The sequence below is a fragment of the Amia ocellicauda genome, chromosome 17, assembly GCF_036373705.1.
Source record: "Amia ocellicauda isolate fAmiCal2 chromosome 17, fAmiCal2.hap1, whole genome shotgun sequence".
Classification (NCBI taxonomy): domain Eukaryota; kingdom Metazoa; phylum Chordata; class Actinopteri; order Amiiformes; family Amiidae; genus Amia; species Amia ocellicauda.
The window spans coordinates 17446085-17464457 of NC_089866.1; the positions used below are offsets into that span (position 1 = coordinate 17446085).

General features: G+C 40.4%; 3 protein-coding genes across 3 annotated transcripts in view; 1 reads left to right on the forward strand and 2 right to left on the reverse strand.

Annotated features, from left to right (window-relative positions):
• Positions 1–2759: 2759 nt before the first annotated feature.
• LOC136712656 (heat shock protein beta-1) lies at positions 2760–5965 on the forward strand. The gene is made up of 4 exons (XM_066689342.1): positions 2760–3431; positions 3782–3845; positions 4436–4562; positions 5298–5965. Exons 1-4 carry the CDS (start codon positions 3050–3052, stop codon positions 5811–5813), a joined length of 1089 nt encoding a protein of 362 aa, XP_066545439.1. The 5' UTR covers positions 2760–3049; the 3' UTR covers positions 5814–5965.
• Positions 5966–6208: 243 nt separating this feature from the next.
• On the reverse strand, positions 6209–13424 carry hspb8 (heat shock protein b8). The gene is made up of 3 exons (XM_066689344.1): positions 12599–13424; positions 9542–9605; positions 6209–7258 (listed from the first exon to the last, which is right to left on the reverse strand). Exons 1-3 carry the CDS (start codon positions 12966–12968, stop codon positions 7090–7092), a joined length of 603 nt encoding a protein of 200 aa, XP_066545441.1. The 5' UTR covers positions 12969–13424; the 3' UTR covers positions 6209–7089.
• Positions 13425–14104: 680 nt separating this feature from the next.
• srrm4 (serine/arginine repetitive matrix 4) overlaps positions 14105–18373 on the reverse strand; it is a 61154-nt gene continuing 56885 nt past the window's right edge. The window contains exon 13 of the mRNA XM_066689574.1: positions 14105–18260. Coding sequence (XP_066545671.1) covers positions 17972–18260 — 289 coding nt within the window. The 3' untranslated portion in view covers positions 14105–17971. The remainder of the gene's footprint in view (positions 18261–18373) is intronic.

Below are 18373 nucleotides of genomic sequence, written 5' to 3' on the forward strand. Positions count from 1 at the left end.
GGGGTACAACCTGCATGTGTGTAAACCTGAGCGTGTCTGTAAATAATAAGACCCTATCAATGGGGCATTTATTCCTCGAAGGCTTTGTAGGAGGTGGTGTGGTCTGATTACCTATCAGCAGATCACTGTCTGAGAACACGAACATTATGATTTGCATAGCATGAGAGTAGGTGTTCCAACGTCATGCGTACTTGAACTCAGCCCTCACCAAAATAATTCATACTTACCTTTACAATAACCTAATGTGATCCATCTGCATGTGAGAACTAGAACATCTGCGTCTCCAACCTCTTATGTGTCTGATGATGTAGATGTATTTCTGCCTGGTACTGATGACTGCAGTGTAATGCTGGCTCCTGGGATCAACATAGTGTGGTCTCCCCAGTGCATCAGCATGACAACCATCTGGACTGAGCTAAGTAGGGTACTTCTCTGGGGTCTTCAAGTGGGCACCTTCTGTCCTTGATGTTTCAACGACTAGCCAACGACACCTCAGAGGGCTCGACTGTCCCCCTCCGTCCCCCACTCAGCTCAGCCCTATATACTCGTGCTTCAGCTTTCTTACTGTGCTCGAGGACCCCAAGTTTATAAGCTACAGTTTACAAGTGCCTGCACTTGATTGATCTTCTTAGATTGCTGCTTGTTAAATTCTGCACTGTGAATGAAACAGTCCAGAGATAAGTTTCCAGTTTTATTAGCCCGCTTAATAAAATCGCACCGTTTCCAACATTTCCACATAAGCACATGATTTGTCAAACGTGCATCACATAATATAAATGTCAAAGTAGAAACAGAAGCGATAGATAAAGAAATTAATGGAAACAAAAACGTGACATAATTGAAAGCTGGAAAATGTTAAAATGGCAATGGGCCGGATACACTGCAAGAAGAACAGATCAAAGATGGACAAAGGGAGCTATGGAATGGACCCCAAGAGATGAAACAAGAAGACCACATAAAATATTAGAAGATTCAATAATAAACTTTTAGAAAGTTGAAAGATCTTGAGGAGGCCTGCTAACAACAAGAAAGAACATTCAAAGTGTGTTGAACATTCATTGTGCAGCTCTTTAAGCAAGAACTTTCGCTGAATCCTGTACAGTGCCGTTCTAAGCGTCACATAAGAGAGCATCATTTCTGTTCTGTTCTCGGAGGGTCAACTCATTCTTATTAGTTCTCCAGGCCATCCATTTCAAAATGCCTTTTATTTGATTGCTTCTCATTACTGTTTCATAGCAGGGCTTTATTAAATTCCTCTAGAATTTGCTAGGATGTGTCTAGTCCATTAATAGTACTCAGAGGAAGCAGTGGCATGAACTAATTAGAAGGAAAGAAATACACGGGGAGGAGATGGCAAGCTCCTTCGTTAGCGAAATTCCTCACAGCCCTCAGAGGAAGACGTTATCGCTTTAATTAGGATCCGGGGTTTGTTTTGCCACTCACACCCCCTGTCCTGTATCGAAGGAAAATAACCTTTCATTGTTATCGTTAAATGGTTTGACTACCTTTCGAAAAGGGCTTATATCAGAGTCATGTGTTTACAAAACTTATTACAGCTTCTTCCACACAAGGAAAAGCTTGAAGAGAAGAAGAAAGCTATTGCCGTGGAGATCACATTTCAGTTGCCATTGGCACCACATCTGTAGAGATTTGTTTTGCTATAAATTGTATTCCTTTCCCTGCTCTCTGTCTCTGTTTTGTTACATAAGCAAAATAATTTATTCTCAATAATTTACATTTCACATTTTGTCCACTATTGTGTCAAGTGTTCTCTCCAAGCTCCAGAGCTGATTTGGTTCTGAAATGGTATAAGGAAGCTATAAAGTCCTTAAATAGACTGTAAAATTAAAAAGTACAGAAGCAATGATTACCAAATTGTTTTACTTCCCATTACAAGTGACTTCATACAGTATATTTTCAGAACAGAGTAGACTCTCAAGCTAGGTCTATGAAGTTAAGAAGATTGGGAGTGGGAATTAAGTGATTGACACCCATTAATAGTGTAGGTAGTCTCAAAAGGTGAAATGACATTGAAATATTTTTATTTTCTGTATACCATGGATAAAAAAACATTTTCTCCAAATGACACATCTAACCTTGGTTTTCTGTTGCAGAATAACACATTTGTCAGCAGTGCTGCCTCACAGTTTTCCTAATAAATGTCATTTTATTCCTCTGTAAGGGAGTGGTTAGACAGGCCTGCTTGAATTTCCAGAGCCCCGAATGAAAGCTGTTATTTCCAATCCCATTTCCCATTTCTCTTTAAGTCTGTCATGATATTTAATATTACACTGCATATCTCTCACACTGGTCTAGTTACCTTAAGGAGCACTTTCAGCAAAACAACTTTCCTAACGCTCCAATTAACTTCCGATTAGTTATCCACTCTGGAGAAAGTGCTTGGTGTAGAGGACTGACAGTGTGTACAGAGCAACAAACACGCAGCCCCATTACAGAGCTGACGGCAGTGGTTACTATGGAGAAAATAAAGAGCACCAAGATGTGACAAGATTGCTGAACCTGTCAGTGAAAACAACCTCACCAGTGTGGCTGTAGTCATCCGCCAACTATTTGCCATTTTCCCTTTAGAGCTATAAATACAGATAATTAGCTTCTCCCTTCCAAGCATGGTCTAACATAAAAGCAAAAGTACTGTCTCCCAGCCCATCACCTGATTCATACCTTCTCATCTCATAGGACAACTATTAGTGCTTAATAAGTGTTAAAAGGGACGGTTGGGATATATAAGAGGGAGAGCAATGTCTCTTAGCTGCACAAAGCTTTAGTAAGATCTAACCTTTCCGATTATTAATCAACTCCCCCAGGGCCTGAAAAATAAGTCACGCCGCTTCTATTGTCTTGCTACTCTTTCTCATTAAAACTGAGACGTGCATTTTAATTGCTTGGGGATTGAACTTTTTAAAAAGTAAGAAATCCAACGAAAACAAAGCGAGGGAACTGGTATCAAACTTAAAAGGGCTGTGGATTTTTTCTTCTTCTTCTTTTTTATCCCCATCTTCTGCTCTTCTCTGTTAACTCTTTGCCAACGATGTCAGAACGCAGTAGGCCTTGTCCCCGACCGCTTTTCCAACGAGACCTGAGCTGGGACCCCTTCCGAGACAGGGTGCAGCCCAGCCGTATTTTTGACCAGGATTTTGGCTTGCCCCCTTTCTTGACGGAGGGAGATCTGCACTGGATTGACTGGACGAGGAGACGGCTCTGTTCTTCCTGGCCAGGCTACTTGCGCTCTCCCCTGTTTGCTCCCTCTTCCCTGCACACACAGGCCGGCCTAGGTCTTCAGAGGCAGCTGACTGGGGGGGTGTCAGAGATTAGAACTGGACCTGACAGCTGGAAAATCACGCTGGACGTCAACCATTTCTCCCCAGACGAAATCTCCATCAAAACAAAGGAGGGCTACCTGGAGATAGAAGGTAGCATTAATCTATGAGTCACTGTTCTTTCCTGTAGATGTGATCTTTACATTTGTTTTACCCGAATGCATTTGAATAAAAAATAAGTTTTGTATTTGTTAGTTTTATGTATCCAAGGAACAAAGGCACTGGGTAGCTTTTTTAAATATGCATTCCCATTCAAATTGAATGAATTTACATTGTAGTTGTTTGGTCAGTTACTCAGTAATGCAAATATGTTTAATATCTTTTTATACAACAATAGTGACCAGACAGATCGTCTTTTTAGCTGAGATATGAACTATTGATTTTCTTTTCCTTTAATCCATTTTCAATTATATATTGTATATTTTGTCTTCATTAATTTACAGGAAAACATGAAGAAAGGCAAGATGAACATGGATTTGTATCCAGATGTTTTACAAGGAAGTATAAGTAAGTGAAGCTTTTTTAATGTTCAAAATCTGAATTTTATAATACATAAACAATGTTCTGTCAGTTCCATCTAGTGCAATAACTTCTGTAATTTTGCTGCATCTGTTTTCCACTCGAAGTTTCTATTCCTTCTGTATTATGCATAATTAGTGGAAATAAAAATGAGATTAAAGATTAAACACAGATTAAACTATTAAGTGTGAATGGAGGTACCCCACTGTGAAATGTATGCTATACTTTCTGTAAGAATAATGTATCCTTGATATTGACGTCTGATTTTGCCTGTCAGCCCAAATTAGTGGTCTTACAAATCAGTTTTAAAGTGGTGTATCAAGCAATACCAGCTGAAGTCAATAACCCAACTTTCTACATATGCTTAAAAGTGATATATAAGAAAATAACTGCTATTGCTCTTCCACAGATGATAAGATTACAGAGTTCACCTTAAATTATTGTCTTCAGTTACTTTCAAGTTGCTATAAAACCTGTATAGTCGAATCTCCTCTGTGTTCTGTGTTCAACTGTCATGAGGAGCAAGAAGCTCTTAGATTTGACTTTTTCTGCTTGGCTTGTTCCCTTGACTATTGAAGGCTTCCTTCTGAGGTTGAAGCTCAGAATATCAGCTCATCTCTGTCCCCTGATGGGATCCTGTCTGTGGAAGCCCCACTCCCAAAGACTGCTTCCGGAGGCCCAGTTGAGATTGTCATCCCTGTTCAGGTCAAGAATTGTTATACATATTATTTACAGTATCCCCTTTTAATGATCCAGAGTGGCATTTTGTGTTTCAACGTGTTGCTCAGAAACAGCCCTTTTATCTGTTCCCTCAATCTAATTCAGATGTCATTCTCATGCATGCATCTTGTTAGACCTGGTGAATTTGCAAGCACTTGCTTATTGATTAATTCTTCATTTTGACAATATTTGTTGTTAACGTTCACTTGGTAAAATTCACTTGGCACCTTAGCAAATGAGGTAAGCAATTACCACGCTACAAATAAAATGTCATGATTGTTTGGTGTTGTAAAAACAGGTCATTTGAGGTAAATCAAGGAGAGAGAGAGAGAGAGAGAGAGAGAGAGAGAGAGAGAGAGAGAGAGAGAGAGAGAGAGAGAGAGAGAGAGAGAGAGAGAGACATAACTGATGCTATTTTTTTCCCTTTAGGATCTGCTTACTTAATTGGGCTTTGTTTGCATCTAAGAATATTGGAGTTGTTGAGAAATCCATTCAGGTCATAGGTAGACTTTCTGAAAGGAGTAATTTCAAGCACATAATCTAGTTTTTCAAATCAAAGTGGTCTCTAGTTAACTTCATACCATTAAAGTGTACTTTCAAACTGTCTTAAATTAGCTTAAACGTTTAATGATGTGTTTTTAAATAAATGTTCTTAAACTAAGTTTTTTTCACTGTAATTGAAAAACATGTAAATGAAAGACAAACCAAATCTCTGTGCAGGTGGAGAACAAGACAGAGACTTTGAAAGAGGAGGAAGAGGAGGAGGAGGGAAAGCACACACAGCAAACTGGAGAGACTGAAGAGCAGCCAGGAGCTGCTGAGGGACAGGAGGACAGGGACCCAGCACCACAAGTCCCTAGCGACGAACCAGCCGACAAAACCACAGGGGAAGAAGGAACTGAGGTAGAAGAACTGCCTGACACCTCAGAGCAACAAGCTGCACCCACTGCCGCTGAGGAGGAGACCCCGGGGCAAGCAGAACAATGTGCAACTGCAGACCCAGTGGAGGAAACCGGTTCTCCACAGGGTTCCAGTGAGAAACCAGCAGCAGAAACTGTACCTGTCCAAGGTGCCAGTGAAGAACCAGTGCTGGAAACTGAACTCCCACAAGACACCAGTGAAGAACTGGTGAAGGAGGGTCCAGCAGCCCCTGAGGAGCCTCCATCAGAGTCCCAGGACACCGAGGAAGAGGTCCCAGAGAAACAGGACTCGGAACAACCCGAGGAAGCTAAGTAATAAGCCTAATATTTCTGGATTGCAGTAGACCTGCTATTTCCATCATCCTGGTTCAAATACCTGTTCATCAGCATCCAACTGCATACGCAATAAACAACAAATATCTATGTATTGTTGACTGAAGTACTAATAAAAGGATTGCACACAAGAAATCAGTTTTTCTTTTCCTTTGATATTTTCATTAAACAAAAATATTAAATGATAGCTTAAGGGTCCCTTTTCTGGGTTTTGCATCATTAATATGTTTGAATAGCCTTGTTTTTCTGAAGTCCACCCCTAGCAAGCTTTAAAAAAAAGTCACTCACTCAATTAGGCTTTGCTGCAGTTTTATGTCAATACATCTTTTGGAAGAAAACTCCTGCGGTCCACAACAAAAGACAAACATGTACCAGCGCTTGTCAAAAGTGACAACAGGTTTTATTGCGTAAACGTTACGAAGACATCCAGCACAGTTCCATCAAAAATAACAGTGTCATTTTTTTTTTAAAATCTCACTTGGCATTAAGGCATTCGTTACTTCAGGAAAACAACCCTGAATCTCATATACAAATAGAAAAGCAAATAACACAATATTGTAAGACCTCTATAAAAAAACAAATATTTAAACTGAACATGTGTGATTTCGTAAAAATATACAATATACAGTCAGAATAACTTCATTACAAGCAGTTCGCACTCCGTGGAATTGAAGGCAGTGTAAAGAGAGCTTCTGTGTGCTTATTTCTATTTGCCTAAACCCATGTAGATCTGAGTACTTCAACGTGGTAGTGATGACTTACATCCTACTTAATAAGAGAAGACAATAGATTTTTCCTACATTTAACTATGCATGGCTTATGCGTTTCAATTGATACTGAATATCCGTTTTATATACATGTACATATTAAGCCAATCCCAAAGGCAGCTGCTGTGTGATGTTCTTCAAACTGTCCAACCAAAATGCCTCCACCTTGTCACACAGGGGCCAGACTAGCGCACTCTGTGTGTCTTCTTTGGCCTCTTGTCTCAAGACTACCTTGATTTGTGCCCAATTTAACCAAACCAGGTGGTGGTATTTTTCAACGGAGTAAACTCCTCTGAGGGTTAGGTGGAGACCAACAAACTCACGTCCAATATGGCTTTGTCTTGACTTCATCCCAACCCTCCAGAGGTGGAAACCTATAAACTACCATACTCTAGCCAGCCCCGTAAATCAGACCCGATATGCTGGTTGCCTAACACTACATGTTGCTGGGTCTGCCATGTTTCCTGGAGACCGGCCCTCACGGACATCACATTAAGCCACAGTTGTTTCCTGAGCTGTAAACTCTGGGTCTTCTCCTTCGTTTCCTGGGAATTCACTGCCAAAGAGGTAATACGGAGGCGTCTGAGGGGCTTCGATTATGAGAACACCTTCAGGGGACAAGGAGGCGAAAACCGTGAGGGGATCGACATCTCCAGGTATTCTACAAAGGAAAAAGAAAATAAAGCTTAACAGTAAGCACAAAATATACTCTCAAATACAAAGAGGCTTTCTTTACACTCAGAGGTCCCAGGGCTCAAAGGGAGTAAAGACTTCGAAAGAACTACATTGAAATGAAGAAGAATGTGTTATATTATAATCTTGAATTCTGAACTGTCTCTCTGTACAACTCTTCTTCCCCTACTGCTATTTCACTTGACTTTGTCAGATAAGACTTGACATAAAAACTCAAATTTTCATGTTTTTTCCCCATGGTAGATGGTGTTGAGTGATCCACTGCCATGGCTCAAACACCAAAAAATAAATAAATAAATCATCCTGGACAGAAACTCTCACAATGGGATATTTTCTGATTGACAGCCAAACCGTGTCTTCTGTTCCAACACTACATTGTTTTCCTCAGATGGGTTATGCCATTAATCAATCCCAGCTCCTATCTTTGAAGTCTGAAGATATATATATATATACAGCTCTGGAAACAATTGAGACCACTAGGTGCATATATACATTATATATTATTTTCATTAAAAACTCACGGAATCATATACATTCCATGCTTATATACAAATATTTAAATATTAATATGCATTTCCTCCTTCTTTTTTAGCACCATGACAATTAGATCATCCAACTCCACAATTTTTTTTTGTCTTTTAAAACAAGACGTGTATGAAATGGAATCTGTATATTCTGAAGGGTAATGAAGTCATACAAAAGACCATGATCAGACAGACAGTTTCTCAGCTCAGCCCTCTTAAAGAACACAGAGTTGCGCTGCCGAGTCCTGCTTTGAAAACAGTCGAAACAGCTGAGCACTGCATGCCAGCGCTTTGTCAAGTGCCATTACCTAATAAGGACTCGCTGGAGTTTCCACAGACGCTGCCAAGTTACCGGGTGCTTAAATAAACTCTCAAGCCCTTTCATAATTCATACCCACACACTAACTCATTAACATGGTCTCTCTAAAATCCACACTGTAGCTGGGAGGCTAGAAAAGGCAGACCACGCTACTCCCTCCGAAATACCACTTTCTTTCTTTCTGCACTTTTAGCAGTGGTGATATTACTTGGAAGAGTCATTATATTTAGAAAGTCACAAACGTCACATATGTTATTATTTCGGACACCAATATGGCCTTATTTGTCCTGGAGTATATTGTGTTTACTATGGGCTACAGCTTTTATAGCTCACATTGATTTTCCAAGACGGCCAGAGGGCTTTCAATATATCAGTGTGTTTTGGTGACAATGAAAATTCAGCGACTGGAGAAAAACACACCACAGAAAAGAGAAACACACCGACTGAAAGTCAGAGAGAGGATTGCTTTACTCAACTTAATACACATCCACTGATTGAGATTAATGTTTAGTGATGTGATCAAGCGATCTGCTGGTATGAATTGATTGCAGAAGACCACTTTTTTAAGATGTGTGGGTTGGAGCTTCCTTCCATGAATATGAATAGTTAAACCACTGGACATCAACCTCTTATTAACCTTTTTCCCATATCTAAATTCAAATACAAATTGTAAACATGCCACTTGTTTTTGGCTTGGATGTTCTTGCTCACACCCAATAGGAAACAACTGCTTGTTTTCCAGTAAAACAAATTGAAATCTTGATTTAAAGCGTTGGTCCTCCTCTGTTTTACCATTGACACCTGACTTCCTATTTGCTTCCGCTCTGATTTGCATTTTCTTCTTATAATATATTTTTTAGGGAATTGTTTAACTCTGGTGTAAGTACTGAAGGCAGTCTACTTTCCTATCTGAATATGCGTTGCTCCAGGAGTACTTTGCTTGATGAGATCTGAAGTATTCTAATTAGCATGATAGAGATATGAAGAATTCTAGTGCGGACCAGATAAGTAGTAATTAGTTGACAGGAAATTAACAGTGTAGAGGAAGTGATACTCTAGGGCAGCCCCTGGATTACTGATTAGCATTGCTTTTCCAAATTCTGTAGACTGCTTGGAAATGAACACACTGACTCATGTGGTTTGCAGTGTATTGGAACAACAGAGAATCACAGCACAGTGTAGCAAAATAAATTGATTTGAACGCCCAGCTAGACCATATCTGAAGCCATTAAATAATACTATGATTGTAAAACAATTTTAGCGTTTTATACGGTTTGACTCAAAGGGAAAATAGATTCACATGGAACACAAAGTACCAGAGGCACTCAGATGCAGCCAGATGTACTGAATCACAAAAGTGTCTTAAGCTCTTCCTTCGGGATCTTTAGGGAAAATAAAGAATACTCACTGGATTTTCTTAGTGAAGTTTTTCGAAACAATGCCTCCTTCTTCTTGCTGTTCTTCATGTTTGCCTATATGCAGAAAACCAAATACGTTAGTTTCACTGCAGAGATTCAAATCGAAGAATTTAAAAGCATTTTCTCTTTCAGAAAACTCTTTTAACTGCGGGTTTTACTTCTCCCGGTTGCTGGCTATATTTACCAGCAGGGAACCTGTTTACAATGACTTATTAGATTAGCTTCCTCCCATAAGCATTACGATGTCTGTCCAGCATGAATGCTCCATGTGGATAATGAAAAGGAATCCAATAGTGAGATCATATATCCAGAGAGGTGACTGAGAAAGAAATTGGTTTACTCCTTTTCACAGCAAACCAGTTAAGGCTGTATTTAGGTTTATGAACTGTGAAGACCTCTTTATAATGCCATCATCATAAGACTTTTAAAACAGCAATTTTACTATGCATATCACATATGGTCAAAAGATGAAAGCAAACATTTATATATATATACTTGGTCATGGATGCTTTACCCCACTCTTTCACCGAGCTCCTACAGTTCGTGTCTAAAGCTACTTAAATCTAGCCAACTTTGAGGATGGGTGGAAGCTGCTGAGCCCCCTTACACCCAACTACACAATCTTTGTTTCAATTAATGGGAAAAGGGGGAGATACAGACAGCAATATACACAATATTGAAACATACATACTAATCTGTTACTCCGAGTCATTTGTACAGGAAGAGGGGCCTGTGCTTGGGTTGCTGTACCATTTAAAAATGAGATAACGGGAATGCACTGCCTCCCCACAATAGCATCGTTCCATCGTGCAGAATTGACTTAACAGCCTTGTCCCACATAGCACTGTGTCATGAAGCCTCTATAAATGGTCCTAGCTTGTGCTAAATACTTTTCTATATATGTGATCCATGTCCGTGCTTTCAATGACAATATTGTGCATTGATGTAATGGCACATCAGGTCACAAATGTGCGAAGTCATATTCCGTTTGTGCGACTGTATTTGAACATGTTTACACAAAAGAAGCACATTGTGATCATATCCTCAATGAAATGTCCCATTCTAAAACGGTAGTTTCTTTACAGTGACAAAACCCATACTATATTCACTGCTATTGTTTTAAGTTCTCCTTAAAAGACCCCCTGATGGAACTGCATATATGCCATTTCGGCAGTGTCTGACAGAACTCCCTGTGCTTTAACACATTTAAAAACTTGGATCAAGAGAGACTGTATGTCTGAAGTCCTCAAGAAGCAAAAAAACCCACACACACTCATTTACATAATTCAATTATGACACGTTCCTTTTTTACAGTCCTATTCTACACCTGCTTCATTAAGCTGACCACAATACCTCAATACAGGGTCTAAAATTGTGAATTAAATGATCAAATGATTACAATTGCCTTGTTACACATTGGTGTCAAATTGACGGTGTAAATGAAACCCCCCTCATGCTTTTGTAGCTCCATGAAGCAGATCACCGTCACGTGATGTTTATTCCTCTTCTTGGAGTGGGCACTTCAGACTACATTTCTATTGGCTGCCCCTGATGAAAACATTTTAATCTGGTGTCAGTAGGTAGGGGCATAAAATGATATGAAACAGTACAGTGCCAGTATTCTGCAGCACAGCAATTGACACCAGACATTAATGTTGTTTAAAACCAATCTCAGAGCTCTGCTGGAAACAAATACAGAAGCCCGCCCTTTCGATTGTTCCAGCTCTTGAACCATTACAAATATGGTTTCCTCTGGTGTGAATTGACTTAGTTGACTAAAAGGCTTTACTAATTGCCCTGACAATGAAGGGGGAAAAACTACAACACTGAAGCTACATATTTAACCCTTGCTGAGCATTTAAGAATTTTCTAAAGGATTCCACGAATACATGAATCCATTCTGGAATCCAGTGCCGTGACCCAGCCTTAAAGTTCAGCTCATGATTTCATTCAGCAGCTGTTTATTTTTTCCATCTGTTGCTCCTAAATGTCAAAGCAGCCCCACCCCTCGGACAGCCAAGTTATTTGCAATCCCAAACTCTCAGCGGCCTCTTGGATTACAGAAAGAACTGGAACGCCGGCTTCCAGAAAGAATGGAGTCATGGACAGAATTCATAATTCCTGTGTGCTTGCAGGGGGGTAGTGCTAGATATTAAAAATACCAAAGCGTGTGTATAACATGTTCTTAGTTTCAGTGTTTGTTAAATTCTTACCCCCTTTCACTTGCAATGAGTAATAGTTATGTTATGGTTTACGTCATTATATCAGCTGTGGTGACTGTGATGAACATTTGAAGAACATGCTTGTGGGAGAACTGGAGATACTACTGGGATTTAAAAAAATAATAAAAAAGGTGAAGTGGGGGATTTAATGTTGGCCAAATGACTCCAATATTTGGGAATACAATTAAATAACTTCAAATAAACACAGGTTTCATGTTCATGCCCCTACAAAAAGCGGAGCCTACACCATAAACAACAAAAGTGCAGACACATGTAATATGATAAAGGCTTATTAATGCATTTCGGACCTTTAGGCTTTCCATAATTCATGTCAGACTTCCAAAACTTGTTTTAATAACATTCTGGTGTAATTAAAAGTGGTAAAGTGGACTTTCAGAGAAGTTGCAGTAATGTACCTGTCATTAAGTCATACAATAAAGATGGTTTAAAATTAAAATCTCAAATAGACTCCATGTAGAGATCTAAAACGTCATTAATCTTACGACAACAACACCATCTTGTTGGCACTGTATGTGGGGAAAGCACTCATTAAATGCAACCCATCCGTGGCACACTCTCCGACAGGGCAGGCTATAGTTATGCGCCTGGATTAAGATGCCTAAAATTGTCTGTTTTAAATAATGCAGACGTTAGTAATCCATGAGGGATCCTGGCAGGTGTTTTTCAATTACCAGAAGTGTCACAAAGCAGACTAAAGTGAGACAACTATATACGCACACATCTATCCAATGTGCGGTATGGATGTAAAGCGCAGTGTATTCCCCATCTATCCCATGTTGTATTCAGTTTCTTTTCCCTACTTACCCGACACTTCCACAAAGCCATCCTTAGTCTTTACATTGAGCTCCTCCGGTTTAAAGCTGTGCACATTGACGCACACTTTCCACGGCTCGCCCGGGACGCTGGCTGCGCCGCGGGGCTCGCTGTACCGGCCGCCGCCGTACCCGGGCGCCGCGACCGGGGAGGAGCGAGAGAAGCCGGAGCGCAGGGTCCCGGGCCAGGCGGAGCTGAGTCGGGGCCTCGCCCAGCCCGGCCAGTCCATGGACAGGTCGTCCGCAAAGGGGGTCATGCCGAAATCATCCTCCAGGAACCGGGAGCCGAGCGACTGATCTCTGAAGGGATCCCGCGGAGTCCTCTGTCTGCCGCCCGTCGTATAAAAGTGTCCATCCGCCATTGTGTAAAGTGTCACACAAGCAAACTTACTTATTCTGCTACACTGGCTGCACCTTCAATATACTCGATCTGATGCTGGTCTAGCTGTATATGGAGTAGGCTAAGGCCACATCAGAGGTGTTATCCGACCCCCTGTATGTGTTCAATCACAGCAACCCACTTTGTGATGTTGAATCTCTGCTGCAATCCCTCCTGCGTCCGGCGACTGAAGCCCGGGACGATCAGGCCGTGTTGTGGGCCGGCGGCGGCGGGGCAGGTTTATATGCCGGGGGTCCCCCAGCAGGTGCGGCTCTCTCGGTCACTGGGGCTTAAACTGGATCATGAAACACCTTGAGCAGAATGTGCGCCGCGCAACAGCTGACGTGTCCCGGGGACCATGGAGGGATGATGAGCATGTGTCCAAGTTTAGCCATCTGCCCAGTGCCGGTCTTTCACAACTCCCGGCGCTCGGCACTTTGGCCAACCCACTTGTAACTCATTAGCTCTCTCTCTCTCTCTCTCTCTCTCTCTCTCTCTCTCTCTCTCTCTCTCGCTTTTATAGAAATGAACTCAAGGCTGCAAAGAAATAGGGAGCCAGAGAGAGAGAGAGAGAGAAAAAGAGAGAGATGATGTCACTGTCCAAATCCAACAGGGTCCATTTATCACACTTACTACACGGCTGTTTGTTGCTGTGTTTGCACTAATTAAGGAGCTAATTTGGAAATATTAAACACACTTATACTTAGCAGGTACCCCTATGTTATTAATAGGACTTATTTGACTGCTGATGCCATCTTTGATCACTGTTTAAAACATGCGATTGGGAATGCTGAGAACCTTAACACTGACAACCCCATACTTGTCACAGTTGTAACTTCAACTGTAGCCAGACCTGGAGAACTAGCAGTCACCGTTCATTTACACTCATACAAATTAACCTAATCTAGAACACTCCTGGGTTTCTGTATCTGAACTGAGTGTGAGTTTGTGTAGGGACCACAAAATGATGTGTAGTTCTTGAACCTATATGCCTCTCAAATGTGTCACATAAGTGTGGCCAGTGGGCGCTGTCACTTCGCTTTCAACCACAGTGACTTGGTAAGTAAATAGGCTGCAGAAAAAAAAGGCACAGAAGGGGGTTTGAGATAATCAGTCTTTATTCAGAGTTTACTTCTTTACAGGCTCACATATTCAATCCAAGAGGAAGACTAATTTAATGGAGGATATCCCATATCTTTTTAATGAACAACAATCAAGGGAAGGGAGATTGTTAAGGACAACCATTTACAATAGAACAGTTTCAAATTCAGTTCAAAATGACACACGCAACAAGTGCACTGGGATTTTGATCAATTGTTTTGTTCCTCTCAGGTTCTTGTTCATAAAATATGTCATGTCTAAATGGCCATGCCAGTAAGCTGCATCCCCCACAAGACAGAAAGAAAAGGTTATTTACAATATTAGTTTTTCTCTTGGGAACAATGCTGTTCTATGCAGATGGCCGTTGGCTCCTTACCCTAAAGCATTGGCCTTCACAACGACTGGTAACTGCAGATTCTTATTCTTGAATCTAATGGATGCCTAGCTTATAATGATCTCATGGTAATGATCACATTCGCCAATAAATAAATATTATTATTTGTATATTTTCCTGGCCCACGAATTCAGAAGCAGTTCACAGCTGCGGAATGGGTGAATCTTTATTTGAAACACTTGAAAGACTGTTACCTCACTAATGTAATCTGAATAAACTGACATTAAACCTATTTTCCAGACAGCCCCTTGCTTTGTCGTATGAAAACAAGAGCGCAGATATCTACAGAGCTACTGAAATGACAAAACTTTCTGGAAAAAGGAAGATGAACCCCAACTTTGTGTAAAAAAAAAAAATTACGGCTGAAGAGAATTTGCTTGACGACTAGTTTAAAGAGGTTTTGCATAAAACCCATAACCACAAAGCCACACCCACTAAACAAAATTTAAAAAGTTGTCTTTCTCTGATTTAGATATACCGATGCATATTTACACAACATTTAATATATTCCAGCATCTTTTATGCCAAATGGCCCTGGAGCATTTTAGAAAATAAAAGTCAATTTCAAAATCATCAAGTGTCCCTTGACATCAATTCAGAATTATATGTTTCTGTTTGCCCCCCACTACATCCCTTAAATAAGTAACAGTAAATACAGTAAAGAAATATTGTCAGAGAATAGCCTTGGCTATGCTCAACATATTTACAATGCATAGAGAACATACCATTATTTCAACTCCTTTGTAACATTTTGGTACATCTCCTTCACATATTAAAACAAGACTTGCACATTCTGGGAAAAGGATACAGTATAAAAAGTGCTGACATTATTTCACAAATACAGGACATGTCCTTTTGTTTTCATTAGAAAGAATAACAGGCAACTTAAACTTCTCCCTTTCTGCATAGCCCGTGGACCAATACACCCACTCAAGCTTTGGGATTTTCACACAACTGTATGGGGTATGTGTCACTGATTTAGATACAGGTACTATTTGTTTTCTTTTTAGGTAAAAAAATAAGAAACCAAAAAACATTTTTGACAAAACTACCCCTTGCTGATCTTTCTTCAACTTAATCAGATGGTCATAGGTACTGCTGTTTTTAAAAACAGGAAGCATTAAACAAATAACAGAATATAAAAATAAATAATTGCTGTATAACAACACCAATGGAATAATCAATCAATCGATCAAATAATAAATAAATAAATAAATAAATAAATAAATAAATAGACATAAATAAGTACATACATTTTCATTGGAAAGGACCCTGCAATGGAGAAAGCAGCGATTCAAACATAAAATAAAAATAAAAGAATTGCATAGTCCTATTTAAGAAACAACAATTAAGATACAATACATACATAAACAAATAATAAATAAATAAATACCTAGCAAAACAGTATTCAAGAACTTTTTCCCCTTAGAAAGAATAGTGCCAATGAAGGGCACACCTTTGTTTCTATAGCTCATTATGTTCTGAAATGAATCAATCATTCAATAATTAAATAAACACATATCCATACATACATACATACATACATACATACATACATACATACATACATACATACATACATATGTGCCGACATAATAACAATACCTGAAGCAACCAACCAGTGTGATACTCATAAACCCAAATGATAAAGACATTCAATCATTTCATTAAATGTGTTACACATAAATTAAATTGGTTCACACAGATTCACATAAAAAAAATATGATCAGGAATGTAAAAACATGGACATACACGAGAAAAGCAAAATAAATTGATGACGATATTCTCTATTCTGTAAGTGCTTTTCTCTAATGCCCCCAGAGTTGTAATTTGGTTTGTCTGATCCTTTTAAAATAATTGAATAGTATTCATTGTCTTAAAATGATGTGTCTTGGTCTAAAAGTGGTCTGGTTCGACTGTTCTGCTGTGCAAAGGGTTAAAAATCCTTGCATACCTCTAAGGGGAACTAATTAGTTGTTTGTAAGGGGTCCATATAATGCACATGGCTTCAATCTGCAAAGAATTCCCGAGCTGCTTGACACATTGTGTACGAGGCAATTACTGCTCCTCACTGCTTCTCATGGCTACATCCATAATTGAATCTGACCGGACAGGTGAAACATTACTTGCTACAAGTAACGCCAGACATAAAAGTTGGAGTTTATGTTAACTTCATTATAAAGCACCTCCTTCTGCTGTTTCAGGCTTTCCTGCTCTATCAACATTGAGTGTTCTTCCCAAAAAGCTACGATCACTTTCCGCCTATAATCGGTAGGGTTTCAATTAAGTTTCAACCAACAGAAACGATGTAAGGGAACTCAAATCTTACTTCAGGCGTATTATCTGCACACAACTCACAAACCGCACCACATGTTGGTGGAATTAAGTGTGCATAGTGATGGAGATGATGCTGAAACTTGACATATTTTGCACCACATGCTATTATCATGAAATGTGAAATTTTTTCCACTTGACAGTTGTCAGATGTCTTTGCTTATTTGGATTTTCTTTTCATTAAAACATCGCATAGCACTTTTTCCACTTTTCAAGTTTTTCTGCTTCTGTAGCGTCAAAATCGATTAACTATTAGAATGCTATTCGTCAGATTTAAAATGCTATGGTTTGGGAGTTAAAACAGATATAAACCACAGTATGCATGATGTGACTGAACTGTATACCCACTATATACCTATAAAACAGCTAAAGCAGTTTCAGAACGTGTTAGCAAATTATCCATTACTCTATGCTGAATGCTGGTTGCAATCACTATCAACTCACATGGAGAAATAAAGGAAATGCTTGAATTTGCTGGTGTTGGCAAAAGCATTTGCCTTTGATATTGAAGTTGGTAGCAAACGATTTATATTGTTAACCGTATCCACATTTTAGGTGCAAAAATAAACGATTGGCAACCTGATAGTGGAGAAATGATCGGAAATGGGAACTGAATTGTAATTAAGTTGCCATCCCTTTTCTCCTTTGCCCTCAATGATGATTTTACATGACTAGGATTCCACTCATACTGACAAGCACTGGAGAGGACGGACAGACACAAAAGGCGGAACAGACTGGCTGGTTTGGAAAAGAAAACTCCGGGATCATTCCTGGATCTGGTCTCATTTTGTTTTGTATGGAAAAGATCTTGGGTAAGATCTCCAGAGAGGCTGGCACCACACCTGAAACACAGCGGCAGGACGGTGGCTTAGACTAGCATGTAAAGGACAGTGAACATTTATACATTCCTTGTTTGTGGTTTGTTTGTTTTTGTTTTTTCGCAAAACACTGACACCATTTTCCTAACACAAGCAATGTTAACAAGAACTTAAGGTACTAGAAAACATTGGTGATTTCTTCTGGTTTGGCTGTCGCCGGCAGAAGCAAATGGACAAATCGGGTTCTGATCTCTCGAGGGCCATGGTGCCGTCCCTCTGGAGCCGGGCCGGACGCTATCCACGACCGATGGGGAGCAGGCTGGTGCTCAGACGGGGAGATTAGCGCCGCACCCGGTTGTAACTGCCCACAGAGTCGTAACTCTGGCTGCGGCTGCTCCGGCTGCTCCGGCTCAGCGTGCTCCAGGTGGGACTGCGGCTGCGGCTGCGGCTGCGGCTGCGGTACGTGGAATAGCTGCGACTGCGGCTGCGGCTTCGGCTCTGGCTCCGGCTCCGGCTGTGCGTGCGGCTGCGGCTGCGAGTGAAGATGCTGTACCAGGAGGTGCAGCTGAGGGAGCGGCTGCTGGAGGAAGGGCTGGGGCGGTAATAGGGGATCGGCCTCTTCCGAGCACTGCGGGGGTTGGGCAAGAGAAACGACAGACTCACAGACAGAGCCCCGACTGACACGGCACCATACGGAAATAAGCAAAATTTTCAGGAAAATTCAATTTTTTGATAGAACCG